The sequence below is a fragment of the Camarhynchus parvulus genome, chromosome 2 (genome assembly GCF_901933205.1).
Source record: "Camarhynchus parvulus chromosome 2, STF_HiC, whole genome shotgun sequence".
Lineage (NCBI taxonomy): Eukaryota > Metazoa > Chordata > Aves > Passeriformes > Thraupidae > Camarhynchus > Camarhynchus parvulus.
In genome coordinates this window covers 36,024,708-36,039,407 of record NC_044572.1, presented here as the reverse complement: position 1 = coordinate 36,039,407, position 14,700 = coordinate 36,024,708, and the positions used below count along the sequence as shown (strand labels likewise).

The 14,700-nt window shown below is 37.7% G+C and overlaps 1 protein-coding gene across 3 annotated transcripts in view; it reads left to right on the top strand.

The window, feature by feature from the left end:
• Window positions 1-14,700, top strand: part of TBC1D5 (TBC1 domain family member 5) — a 318,017-nt gene that overhangs the window by 265,800 nt on the left and 37,517 nt on the right. For all 3 annotated transcript variants that reach the window (XM_030969414.1, XM_030969420.1, XM_030969429.1), the window contains one exon: window positions 7,470-7,633. In XM_030969414.1, coding sequence (XP_030825274.1) covers window positions 7,470-7,633 — 164 coding nt within the window. The remainder of the gene's footprint in view (window positions 1-7,469; window positions 7,634-14,700) is intronic.

Here is a 14,700-nt window from a genome sequence, read left to right as displayed (position 1 = left end):
TACCTTGCAGGACTGTCAAAATAATCCTCTCCCAGCTTTAACAGCTCTGTTTCAACAGAGTTACCTCTCACAAACCAGCTACCATTCATGCTGCCATACTCTAGATGAGGGATGATTGGGTTACATAATCAGTTGTAATTATTTCTCACTCCAAAGTTTTGGTACTTGCTGAATTTCTGTAAGAAAAAAAATGCATATAATTTAGATAATGTAAACGGAAAAAGAACAGACTGGAAAAAAAAACCCAACCATAACTGCAAGCCTGTAATTCCAGATGAGTCTTCAGCATTACAAATCACAGCTGAACGAAGTATCCAGACATCTAATTGGAAATTCAGTTCCTCCTAATAATGTATTAGTCCCATTCAGCCTGTCCTCAGCACAGAAGGAGATCGGGTATCATTACTGATTACTTATGCAAGGTAGCCTGCTAACAGAAGAGGGATTAAGACATTCTCTTGATCCTGCACAGTGAAGTAATTAATTGGCACAAAAGTTGAATTTGGATATTGAGTTTATTGGATTTTCAGTTGAAGTGGTTATTTTGAAAGATGAAAAAATTGATAATGAAAAAAAATGGGAAAAAAGCTCAATAATTGCCCTGTGTGTTCCAGTGGATCCTTCATCATTCAGAAACTGGATATTCTTTGATTACCAAATGGCAGTGTATTGCCAAGAAAAAAAGGCATTTCTCTTTCTCTTCTTCCCTGATAGTGCCAGATACAGTTTTCCTTCTAGGTCATTTCACGGTGAAACCCAAAAGATTTTTATTTAAATGCAGCTTTATCACGAGGACACATTAGAGGACCAGTTAAAAGACAAAGTTCTGCCAAAACTGTATTTAAAGAGTTTCCAGGCTACTCTTTGTTTTTATGAGTTGATACTACTATGGTATTTGTTGTAACACAAAGAGAATTTCCACAGTCAACACATATGCCCTAAAGAAGTGATCCCCCAACTCAGAATTATTTATAAAGTTAAATAATTATTTAGAATTATTTATTTATCTGTAGAAAATGCTTTTCATGTGGATAAAGAAATTGTCGTTATTAATAGCAGAAATGAGTACAAATTAAAGGAGTAAAACACAGATCGACAATTTTTTTTCTTTTTTTAAAATCATATACATATTGTTAGGCAATTATGAATTTTTTTGACAGCAGGGATAAAACTTCTGAACTCCACAGTATAAGAGAGATACGGAGTGAGTCCTGTGGAGGGCTCCAAAGAAGATTAGGGGACTGGAGCACCTCACGAGAAAAGTGAGGGACCTGGAACTGTTTGGCCTTGAGAAGAGAAGACAGACAAGCGAGAGGGTCTAAAGGGAGGTGTGAAGAGGGTGGAGCCCCCAAGTCTCTTCTTGGTGGTGCCAAGAAGTAGAACAAAACGCAATGGGCAGAAACTGATGCACAGGAAATTTTGCCTGAATATGAGGAAGAACTTCATTACTGTGTGAGTGACCATGCCCTGGAACAGACTGCCCAGAGGAGTTGTGGAGTCCCCTTTGCTGGAGATACTCAAAAGCCATCAGGACACAATCCTGAGTAATGTGCCCCAGGGGACCTTGCCTGAGCAAGGGGCTTGAGCCAGTGGTCTTCCAACCTCAGCCATTCTGTGAAGCTCTCACACAGCAGAATGGCACTGTCCCTGTAAACTGCCAGCGAAAACCGGTTTTGACTCTTCAGTTAAGTTTAGGTTTTGATCTAAATCATCACTTAAAAGCACTGGGGTTCTGCAGCCTGGTTATCCAACCTTCCCGTTTCCTTTTGCCTGTCCCTACAGCGCTGTCTCACAATGTCCTTTCTGTTCAAAGCAGGGTGCTCCGGCTGAACCCCCAAAGTCGCGGCTCTTCCCTCGGGCGAGCTGCAGCGGCGGGGCCGCGCTAACGCTGTTGTTTGTTTGCCAGGCGAGGCGGGCGAGGCGGCGCCGCCGGGGCCGGCCCAGGCCCAGCAGCACAGCCCGGCCAGCGCAGGTAGGCCCGGGCGGCGCCCGCCGGCACCGCCGCTGTCCCGCCAGCGAGCGCCGCTGTTGTGCCGGCAGAGAGCTCGGCTCTGCGCGTCCTGCCGAGCTCTGTGTGTGTCTGTCTGTGTCTGTGTATGTCTGTGTGTCTGTGTCTGTGTATGTCTGTGTGTCTGTGTGTGTATGTGTGTGTGTCTGTGTCTATGTGTGTGTGAGAGTCTGTGTCTGTGTCTGTGTGTGATAGTGTGTGTGTCTGTGTGTGTGAGAGAGTGTGTCTGTGTGTGTGTCTGTGTGTGTGTGTGTCTGTCTGTCTGTCTGTCTGTGTATGTATGTCTGCGATGTGGCTGTTTGTGTCTGTGTCTCTGTGTGTCTTGTGCATGTGTCTGTGTGTGTCTCTGTGTGTGTGTCTGTCTGTTTGTGTGTGTCTCTGTGTGTCTCTGTGTCTCTTGTGTGTCTGTGTCTCTTCACAGGCATCCACCGTGAGTCACCATCTGTCTGTGCTACAAACCTCCGTGCTCTTGCACTTTGTTGTAGCCCATTTCCCACTCTGTCATGGGGGCCAGTTCCACCATCATTGTCCCTTTTAGCTGCATTACTTCCCTCTTGTTATATTTGGGGCTGGTATTTTGGGCTGAACATCGACTGTGGTGCCCTTGACTAACAGGGAGGTTACCTGCCTTGGCTGAAATAAAAAGTACATGGATTTGTGTGATGAGGTGGTTTGAATGAATTTTGAAAGTGCTGGAAGCCTTTGTTCCAATTTCACTGCAGGAGAAAAAGGGAAACTAATTTATCTGAAAAGTTTTATAAAACTCATCTCATTCTTTTTGCAAATTTTAATACTCTACATCCTCACTATGGCAAATACAGACAGATGAGCAGATCTGAATGGTTTTGAATTATATATAGTGCCATACTTCTGATCTTCTTGGTATCTTTTTCCTTACTCTTCTTATAACTATGAAAGCCCTTCTCTTCCTCTGTAGGGACCAAACAGAATGAGCCATCAGTTTTGTATGCCTTTTTTGCATGTTCCTTTGATTTTTCATATGTTTTAGCAGGGACTGCCAGTGTTCCTGGTTATATCCCCCATAACTTAACTCAAACTTAGCAAGACCTGAAACTCACTTTCCTTTCATTGTAAGTCTTCTCCCCCTTGCCATCACCTTTTACTTTATTATACGGCCTAATTATTGATCACATTAAATTTAAATTACCATTCTTTGCAAGACATTAGAGGTCTCCACAATACCAACAGGTTGGTCCCTTTTTCCACTGCCCCATCCGTGTGTTTTCCAAATGGTTTTGAAGCAGATCATTTCTCACCCTGGGGTCAGTCCCAGTATCATTAGCAACAGGCAAGTAGTGAGCCACTTAGAAGCCAGCCCATGGAGATAACGTTGCTCCCTTTTGCCTCAGAAATTGATGTATTTTTAGTGTGTGAAATCCTGTGCATCATTACTGTGAACTATTTATGCATTTCAGAATGCACATATATATATATATGTGTGTATGTATGTATGTATGTATGTATATATTTGAACATCCTGCATGGTAATGTATTTTGACTTCTGCGTACATCAGGGATCCTTCCATATTTGTTCTGTGTGCTTCATAAGCATGTATTTGATTTCCATGTTTATGGGGTTTCTTCAACCTGTTTTATATTCATTTTAGGACCTTCTGGTATATGCTTAGATGGTCAGAGATTAGATTTCTGCAATGTTTTTTAAGGAGCCATAATATATTTATCTGATAGTGACAGAACGAGCAGATGAAAATGAGAGTTTTGATTCAGTGGTGTTCTCAGGGTGCTGATTAAGCTGCTCAAGAAGAAGGACATGAGTTTAGTTATTAACTGTACTTTATTTCAGTCTTTATGCATTTTGATTCTACATGAAGGATAAGACTTCTTTTTTCCTTTTCCTCTTTTTTTTTTTTTTGAGGAATAATACAAAATTAGAAACTCTGTTCCATTACCTTCTTGTCCAGCTATTGCGAGAGCAGAATGTACCACACTGTACATTAGGAAAGATATAAAATCAGTAAGACACAGAACAGTGAAGGTACAAATGGCATTTTTGTCATTATCCCGAGATCCCAAAATCTGTGTGTTGGTACTACAGTGTTGTTTCCAAAGTTATGTGAGGGTTATTAATGACTCAGTGCACAGTGCATACATGATATGTCTGAAGGACTTCAGAAGCAACATGGTGACTCAGTTAAATGTTGTTGCAGCAGCTTCCTTAAGAGTTGGACTCAATGATCTTTGTGGGTCCCTTCCAAGTCAGAATATTCTGTGATTCATTACATTTCTGTGTTGGGAAAGTCATAGATATCTTTTTTCTTTTCTCTTTCTTTTTCTTTTTTTTTTTTTTTGACATTAGGGAAAAAACATATGATTGGTGTGACCTGTCTTTCAGCTTTCATATTTACAGTTGTAAAAACAATGACTCCTCTGGAAATTAGAAAAGCCTATCACAATCCAAGGATCCTGCTTTATGAGTTGCAGCACACTGTAATTATTCATAAGTGCTGTTCTTTCTGTCTTAATTCTCAGTTATATCTCCAAATAATCTGTGTCACAGCACTGTTCACAGGGTTGGATGCAGAATAAAAAAAATAGTGTTTCCTAATAATAATTTCCCCAGATTTGCTTATTCATGCAGAAGGATCAGGTGCATCCTAATTTTTCTTCTTACTTGGGTATCAAACATACAGATACAGTATTTTTATCACTTCTAGTTCACTGTATGTCTGGCTTAGTTTAACTAGATCTTGTATTGCTCTTATTTTTTATTTTCATTATATAATTTAAGGCCATAAGAACCAAACTGTTCAAAGCTCTTGGTGTTACTTGAGCAAATTCCTTTTTAGGACACTTATATTATTCTGTCCACAAAATCTTGTTTGGTTATGCAAGTAGTTGCATATTCTGTTCCTCTGAACTGTGATCCATCTTTTGAAGTGTAGCTGTTTGCAGTGGCCATGAGGACACTTCTCTGTCTTTTCAGTTTCTTACTATATTTTTGACGTTTTTTTCCTTAGAGCTGAAAGACAGAATATAGAAAAAAAAATCTTTACACATCATTTTTTCCAGTGTTTTACCAAGCTGTATTATTTCATGTGTGTGGGTTCCTCAAATACATTTAAAGTGTTCATCTCTCAATGTTATCGTGAATTTTTATCACATAATCTGATTATTTGCAGGTGAATTGTGCTAAGTCCAGGCCATGCAGTGAAGCATATGTGAAAAATATGCATTGCTCATTGTTTAACTTTTTTTGTTTGTTTTAATCTTCACCCTATAGGGAATATATCTTCTTATTACTAGGATGGTAAAGAGAGACTATTTAGTCTGATATATACTTAATAAATATTTTTCTGTTGCACTTTACTCTGGCCACCAAATACATTTTTTTACGTTTAGCATTTATATTGGCTTCTCTTGCTTAGCTGTGTGAATTGCTTTTATAAATGCTATATTTGCTAAAATATGTGATTCAATCTGTTCCAAAACTATTTTGAAGTCTACCTACTTCAAAAGCACACTTCCATTTGCCATTATGAAATGCATGAAAAGTCTTTTTTCTTACATAAAGGCAACTATAAGGATAACAATGTTGCAAAGTGACATGATTTTATCCTAAAATTAGAAATTTTCTAAAAATTTCCTTGCAACTGAATTATTTCTGGTGTTTGCCATGCAGTGTTTTTTTCCTTTTTCATCTCCAGAATTATTTACGGTACACATGATTAATGCATATCCCATTTTTCTATAAAATGTGAAGGCAAAAGTTAAGTGAGATCTACAAGAGCCTCAGTCTCATGTACTTTTAAGGAAGCTCCTCAGACTAGATGGTAGGCAGTAAGTGCCTGGAGGAGGACTGTGAAGAAACAGAAAAATCCAGTTGAATGAAGTTGGTGGGAAGTAAAAAATATGTAAAGAAATAAGTTTGAATAAGAAGTTGCAGAAGAGGCAGTGTGGAGGGATCTGAAGAAGAGATGGAGGCAGACAGGAAGGTCCACAGAAACAGAGCTTAAAATGTAGGAGGGTTATGGGGGAGGTGAGCAGAATAAAGCGACAAAGAATGAAGGACGAGATGGGAAGCAATTTATGTGAGTTTTCTTCTAGAAAATGTTCAGCATATTAAATCCAGATCCTTTTTTGGGTTTTGCCATTTAAGGTCTGTTCATTCACATGTAATATTTTGTTCTTTGCTAGTTCAGTCTCTTTGCTTTTAACAGTCTCCTTGCAAAAAGTATATTTCAAATAAATCTGTATTTATTCCCTTAAGAAAATGTGAATGATTTAATTGCAGGTGATCATACTTAATGCTATAGATGGTAACATGAAAGCACACCAAAAACATAAGAAAGGAAAAAGGGAAACATAAACCCTCTCATCAGAATAGCCATCAAACAAGAGATAGGGAGAATTTTTGAGCATTAGCGTTATGTGCTATTTAACTTTTTTCCAGAATGGAAAACTCTGCAATTTCATGGAGTCATTCGAGCTTGACTTCATCATACACATGATAAAAGATTTTTTTAAACTAGCATCTGTCCTAAGGCAACATTTTTTGTAATGAAAGTTGATGAAAACTGACATACTAGAGGTTTTTTCCTCCTGGAACAAATGAAAACAAAATTTCGATTTAAATATTTGAAAACACTTTGTAAGCCTCAACTAGAAGAAAACTAGCCTTATCAGAGGCTGCCTGATGCATACACTGCCATGGTGAACCAGCCCAGGCTTCTCCCCAACTGTCTTCACTATGATAGTGGACAATGCTGGATTCATTTCAAAAGCTCCATGAAATGACAAGAGCTAAGTAGACTTCATCACAGTGTCTGTTAGGTGGAGGTGGCCTTAAAATTTGAAGCATGAGAGCTTATGTTCTTTTCCAAACTTAACTTACTTTTTTCCTGCTTAAAGTCTAAATATTGTGATCTAGATCTTCACTGTCCAACCCACTTTTGGAATCTGAAGTTCTTGTTGTTAGCATTCTTTGCCAAGTTTTATAGTTGGAAAAAACTATTTCCATTGTAGTGTTGATGATATCAGATTTTCTTTTTTAATTTTCATGAGATGATACTTTGCTCATTTTGCCACACAGGGCATGAAGTTCCTCAGTCTGTGGGTATATTAGGGTGCATATAATGAGATGATATTTATTTTTTTTTATATATATATATATGTGTGTGTATGTGTATACACACACATCATTTAGCATATATATAGATACAGGTGTGTACTAGATAGTGTATGTTTGTGTATATATCTATGTATACACAAAGATTTTGTGTTCTTCTCTCATACAGAAATTAAGTTCCATGTGAGAACAGTCCTTCAATCTCTCAGTGCATTCTGACACACTTCAACATTTCATTCTGTGTTGGGCTGTCTGTGACTCTCAGTCAATGTCAGTTGAGACAAGGAAGTATTTGTGGGGAAAAGGAAATGTCCAGTGATTAACTGTTTGGTTTTTTTTATACTTGCTTTACAGGCCAAAGTTCAAAAAACATCAGTTCATCTCCAAGCATAGAGAGCTTGTCTGGAGGACGTGAATTTACAGGATCTCCACCTTTGTCTGCCTCAAAAAAGGATTCCTTTTTCAGCACCATCTCCCGCTCTCGTTCCCAAAGCAAAACTATGAGCAGAAAAGAGTCGGTGGGTTCTTTTAATTTTTGAACTATTTTAATGTCACACTGCATTAACTTACTCATTAGAGACACTCATTTCTTCCATGCATTGGGCACTTGCACTTGGAAATGTTTCCCTAAGCACGCATTAATGGCCAAAGCAGAAATAAGCTATTTCCACTTCTTGTGTTGAGTGACGTCTCCATTATGGCTTCCATCCCATAATGGCTTCCATCCCATTATCCGGCCTGAAATGAAACAGTGCAAGTGCCTGTTGCCTCTGAGAAAGACGAGAGAAGTCCTGTAAGATTTTTTGCTTTCTTAGACTTTTGCTGTAGTCCTGAAGTTAATAAACAGTTCAGTGGGAAGCTTGAATGCTCAGCAGATCCAAACATGTCCATCTGTTGTCCCTGAAATTCCTTAATACATCAGAGGTTTCCCAGTGTCTGTAGCATCTGTAGTCTGCAGTCAGTTCTATTTCTTGTGCAGCTCTGACCTTCCATTTGGTCACAAGAAGCTAGTATTTAAACAGATTGTTCTCATCCAAGAAAATCAGCTCTTATCATGGGTATGTTCCAAAGAAATTATCATCCCATCCAAGATATTTTAGGAGCACTACTTTGATAAACTAGGTATGCCATGGAACATGAGGATTTTTGTTTATTCTCTATATACATTTCCCTTTGTCTCTCTGCTGACTAGAAAGCAGTTACACAGTAGATGTAATAAGTTGTATTTTTTGTAAGGTGAGGGCGCAGTGGTTTTCTCCATTCTTTTTTCAGAAATGTAGGCTCATATAACTGCCTATTGATTTCAATATGTAGGAATTGTAATAGCCAAATTTCTATTACAGCATTCTTCAGGTGTTCAGATTGCACAGAAATTTCATCTGAACTTCTCAGTGCTTTTTACTCTAAATAGCAGAATCTTTATTAATAGTCACATCATGTTTTCAGTTTGATATTCAAAACATTCTAATTAAATGCACAACTTTGTGCAACTTTGTTCAGTTTTTGTTCACTGAATGAGAGTGTTTAATTCTTGTTCCAAATGTTTTACTGTTGTCTAAAGAAAAGCTGTGTTTTGTGGTTAGTCAACAAGAAGCTATAATTTTGGTTTGTGACCATTTAAAACATGTTGAATTTAATTTAAAGCTAAAACAACAATTTAATTTCTTTCTGCTTGTCCTCGTGAGTTGAAGAAAAATAAATACAGCAGTATTGAACTTTTCTTTTTATGTGGTTTAACAAGATCTAAATACAGCTTTCATTTGCAACTTTTATCCAGACCAGAACTTGGGGGTTTTGCACCAGTAGAGTTGAAGAATAATTCCTCCTTAGTTCTCTAGTAGGAGACAGGAGAATTTACCATTATATATTCATACTTAGTTAAAATCCATTTATTAGTAACATGTTTGTTTCAGGTAAATAATAGCCCAAATTTGGGGTATTATATTAATGCTTTCATGCAGAATTTTGGATAAAGAATTATGCATTATAACAGATTTGTTGTCATTATGATAATTTTTAGCAGATTGTTAATCATGATAAATCAGGGCATAAATTTCAAAAATCATTCTTTAAATTGGGATATGTAATTTATATTTTAGCATTTTATTATTAAATAGCTGGAAAAGGTTTTAGGTTATCAAAATCCATTTCCTTGGGTTCAGTTTTTGTCTGACCGTTAATATAGGCAAACAGAATTTGTAGCAGATCCAAGAGGAAAAGCTTTGTTTAAATGTATTTTCTGTTGCACAAAAGAATGTTGGTTTTTCTTTTCCTGTAAATTTCATGGTACTTCATTTTCCACATAGAGTAGAAGACCCCAAAGAGTTTTTCCTGAGGTCCCAAAGTAGTTGCATCAGTAGTCTCAAGTTGAACAATTGCTTAATCTACAGCTGTTTTCTGGAAGCACAAGGCTTGAAAATATAATGGATCCACATTGTTTTATTTATCAAACTGAACTGCTTTACATTTTTAATCTTATAATTATACAGATTATGTTGTTAAGTATTAGGGAAATTACCTTTGTTGAAGCATTGCCATGCATCAATCTCTTCATAAAAAGATGGTTTTAAAATCAGTTATTCTTGGTGTGGCAGATGAAAGATAATCCATTTTCTTTTCATCCTTGTATCTCTAATACAATCTTTTTCCAAGCAAAGTGGAAGTTGAATGCATACATAAAAATACATCCTTTAACATGCAGTTAAAAGAAGTGATTTTCGCAGACCAGAGGGCATTACTGTAATGGTGTCATGGGATGGACAGGAATGTTATTGTCACAGATTGCACCTGCAGTGCTGTGTCCAGCACTGGGCTCCCCAGCACAAGAGAGATACTGCAGGAAGTCCAGCAAAGGGCCACAAAGGTGGTGAAGGGGCTGGAGCATCTCTCCTGTGAGGAAGGGCTGAGAGAGCTGGAACTGATCAGCCTAGAAAAGAGAAGGCTCAGAGGGGATCCCTCCAGTGTGTATCAGTGTCTGTAGGGAGGGTAGGAAGAGAACAGAGCCAGGCTCTTTCCAGTGGTGCCCAGTGACAGGACCAGAGGCAATGGGCACCACCTGCAACCCAAGACGCTCTGTCTGATCATCAAGGAAACTTTTTTTTTCTCTTGAGAGCAGCTGAGCACTGGCATAGGTTGTCCAGGCAGATTGTGGATTCTCCATGCTTGGAGATATTCAGAAGCCATCTGGACACCAATCCTAGGCAGCCAGTTATGCTTGGTGGCCCTTCTTGAGTGTGGGCTTAGGCAAGATGAGTTTCTGAGATCCATTTCAACCTCAGCCGTTCTGGGATTCTGTGAGAGCATAAACACTCACAGAGGAATGTGGCATGTCTAAATTCTTTCTTTCCTAAAGCTAGTCCAACAAGTTGGGCTTTATCTGTGAGAGTTGCAGTCAAAACTTAACTTGTTTTATTGCCTCCAGGACTAAAATGTGTCCATTTCTCACACTAAGGCCTTCTAAAGGTTAGTAATATTTGGGTTGTATTTAGTCTTCTATGTATTTATTTCTCCTCAGATGCCAAGATCAGTAGAGTGACTTATTTCTGTTACCAGAAACAGATGTCCCCTGTTTGAAATGCAATTAATCTACAGCCTCAGGGGTGAATGCACAATATCAGTTCATGTTTTGGCAGCCCATGGCATGCTGATGTTTTTGACATTACTGTTGAGTGGCACAAAGCTGTATGTTAACATGAGGTCCACCAAAAGGGCTTGGAAGCCTGTTTTGTGCCCAGCATTGTCAGGTTCCCTGTTCCTTTGTATCCTTTGTATCCTTTGTGGCTTTCTGTCTTAAGCAGCAGTTTCTGGAGCTGTCTTCCTGTAAACAATACAGAAATTTTTTAACTGTAACACACTCTACTGCCCACTATCTTCTGAATGGCTCAGTCTTGCCCTAATAAAATCCTACAAAATTCCCTCTCCCAGCCTGCCTGCTGCCCTCTACTTTTCGGTGAATTTGTGGTCCATCTATTTCCAATTATGTTTCATTTATGACTCATAAATCATTAAAGAAAGTCTACCCCTCTTTTTAGCAAATAGCAAAGCTGCTTAGACGTTGATTCTGGCAAATATGGTTGGCTGATCCCAGTTTCTGGCAGAATGTTCTTTAAATTGCTTTCAGACATAGAGATGTGCCAGAGAGGAAGCTTCGGAGTCAAACAATATAAACACTTTTAAAACTTTCTTTAAAAAGAAAAGAAAATAGGAAAATGTGGATTTGACTGAAAATAAAGTTTTGATTTGGAAAAACTTCGTGTTTAATAAGTAAATTTCTACATAAAAGATTTCAACTTAAGAAAAATCAAATTACCCATTTGGAAAAGAAATTAGTTAAAAAGTTCCTAAGAAGGAAACATTTCTAAGGAAAATCTGGAGCAGTTCATTTTCTTTACTAAAATAATTTGTAAACATGGTCAGTCAGAATCCTCATTTCTTCACAAAAATATCCTGAACAGAAGTGTCATGCATTATGCTGGTTCTGATTGCACAGACTTTTTAATTAAATCAAATTTGACAACATATGCTATTGTCCCCACAAGCATGTGTAAACAACTGTTACTGTCTGTAATTTTTGTAGCTAGTCTGACTGATTTGAAGTTAGTTATGAGTACCCCTACAGGTTAGAAAATTAATGTATGCCATTATTTTCGATTAAATAGGCATCTGCTGAAGTGATTTAAGAGCCTGAGTTTAAGCACACAAGTAGAGGTGGTATATGAAAACCAACAAGATAATAAGATGCATACTAGAAAACCACACAAAGAAAACCATGGATGCAAAAATTCCTTTGAAGAAGAACATGCCTTTTGTGCATGGTACACATCTTGGAGATGGTTTTCATTACCATATATCTTTTCCCTGACTGTTACCTTATTAAATTTTTTTAGAATGTTTTAAGCAAAATACTTGTCAGTTCAGACTTACCAATGCCAAACATTTATTTGGAAGTACAAATGCTATGATGAAATGTCCTTTTTTTGTAAAGCATCATAAAATGTGCCCAGAATAAGTTAGTCTGTGTACATCAGCCAATTCTTAATCAGTGTATTGGATTTGTTAGGCCTGAGGTTAAAGACATGGTGATTATTCTCAATGCCATTAAGTTTAAAATACTTTAGTGCCTTAATGTTTAACTGTAGTTTATACTGGAGGACATATGTCTTCCTTATTCTGATGTGACAGGCCAATTCTGACAGGAAAAAAAAGCAATTTATTTAATATTCCAGTGCCTGTCTAATTTTCGGGTTAGATGAAAAGAATATTAAATTTCAGATGCTGACAGGTCACATGAACAGAGTTCATAGAAAAACCTCTGAGGTATTTTGGAACTATGGTTCTTTTCTTGGTTGCCTTCCTCTGGCTTACATGACATCCAGTAACTCAAATGAAAGAGCTAAAAACAATAGAAGAAAAAATAAATTGCCTTTTATAGTTTCTATTAGAAATACTTGCAAGTTTCTTACAATTTAGTAAAGCAACAGCTGTATGCATGAGTGGCAGCTTTGAATCCTAGAGCTCCTTATCTTTTTTGGAGTGATTCATCTCAGGGAGAAGAAACTGTACTGTGATTAAAAACAGGAAGTTAATTGCTTAGGAAAAAAAAGGAGATGAATAAAAAACCCAAGAGGCTCTGCAGTGCTTTTTCAGTCATATTACGAGCAATAAACACATATAGAGAACAGACCTGTGGGGCCATTTGGAATATTTTAAAAATGTCAGTGTAAATTTACCTTTCTGTTGTACCAAAGATTCAGATACATGTAGGTGAATAATACTTTCCAGTAACTTCTGCACAGAAGCAGAATGACACCACTTGAAAAAAGGCAGTAAGAACATTAAAAATTATTGGGCAGCCCTTTGAAACTGTCAGAAAGAATTTAAAAATTACAAAAATCATGAATGGATGAGACCATGAGCAATGTTTACAAAAGGATCAAAGCGACTGAGGACACAAGAAGTGTGACACTTCACAGCAGTCATGCTATCAGCAGAGGTACAGGACTTGCTCTGTCCATCCTCTTTCCATACATTAATCATGAAGTTAATGTTTCGGCATCCCAGTGGAAAAGAAAAACATATCAGAAATTCTATGTTGGTAGCTTGAGCTGCCCCATTTTCCTTTTCAGTGGGAATTCCATCTCTTCATCCTGCTCTTTTAAGATAACAGCATGAAATTACTGTCCATTTCTGTGCAGAGCTGAGAGACCTGCACTGAACTCTCAACAAAAACATGGATGTGGATGAGACACATGCCTCTAAACCAAGCTGTTGTTTTATTTGGGAGTTTTTTGGGCGGAAAAGGTTTCTGTGTTTGGAAGACTCTTTTCCCCGCTGGAATAGGTTGTGGCTATGCATTTAATAGCTTGATTCTTATTTTTGTCTGTGTTTTGTTAAATCAAACAATTCCCTATGAAAACAACAAGATTTGTACTTCTGTTATTTTAACAATGTGGTATAAATGGTGTATATTTATAGCCCCTACATAATCACTATACTTAAGTTTTACCTTCCTTAAACTCTGAAAAATTAGAGATTCTAAAACCCTTAAATAAATAATCCTCCTCTGGTCTATATCCTCAGTCATGTTAGGAATCATAGCAAAGTTCAAATACATCCAGTCTAACCAGAGGAAGATTTAGTGAAACTGTTTTTGCAACTCATGCATAAGAAGAATTGAAATGAGTATGAGTTTAACAAAGGGTGTGCTTTGGGAGGCCTTCATAAAGGACTGTTTATGTTGAACTGTATGTATTAAAAAGCTTATTCGGGCAGCAAAATCAAGAAGCATAATTATGTAAGTACATAACAACTTATCAACTCTTTCAGTAAGGTTGAAGTAAATATGTTAGTGTTTCTCTGCTCTCATTTTTCTTACATTTGCCACATTGGACTTATGCAGTCTTAAAGGCCAGCAATATGTGTAACATATGGGCAGAAAGTACCTCAGATGTCATAGTGAAACATAATGGAAGGTGTGGGATTCTCTCATTTGCCTCTGTGTTTATTTATAACTATTTCCAAAATGCTTACAGCCATACCGTCTAAATTAATGTATCCCTTTTATTATATATGAAGAAATTTTCCAATATTCTTAAGTCAACAATCTCAACAGCAGCACTGAGAGAAGCCTTTTATCAGCACTTCTGTTCAAAGGGATAATTTCTAGTACCCTGCAGCTCTTTCTTTTCTGACCTATTCCCTCACCAAGTGGAATAGCACCTATTCATACATACTCAGCTGTTCAGTGCCTACCCATCCACAGCGAGTTATGCCCAGATTTTTGCGTTTCCATGGATCTTGCCAATTTTTATGGGTTTCATTTGTAAACTGTCTCTTGGCAGTCGCAGAGCGCAGGGCCAGCAGGTGGACTTGTGCAAGCAGCAGGTAGATAAGTTTCCCGTGTGTTGAGTCTGCTTGCAGAAGAGATTTCTTTCCATCCCTGCTTTCTTTGTCTCCAGGCAGGAGCTTTCTCCATTAGTCTTATTTATCCTTCCCCATCTTCCTGCTAAGGAAAAGCTGTCTGACCATAGAAGCAGAATATTTTTAAGAGGAAAATGTACCCAGGTTAGACAAAAACAATTCTTCT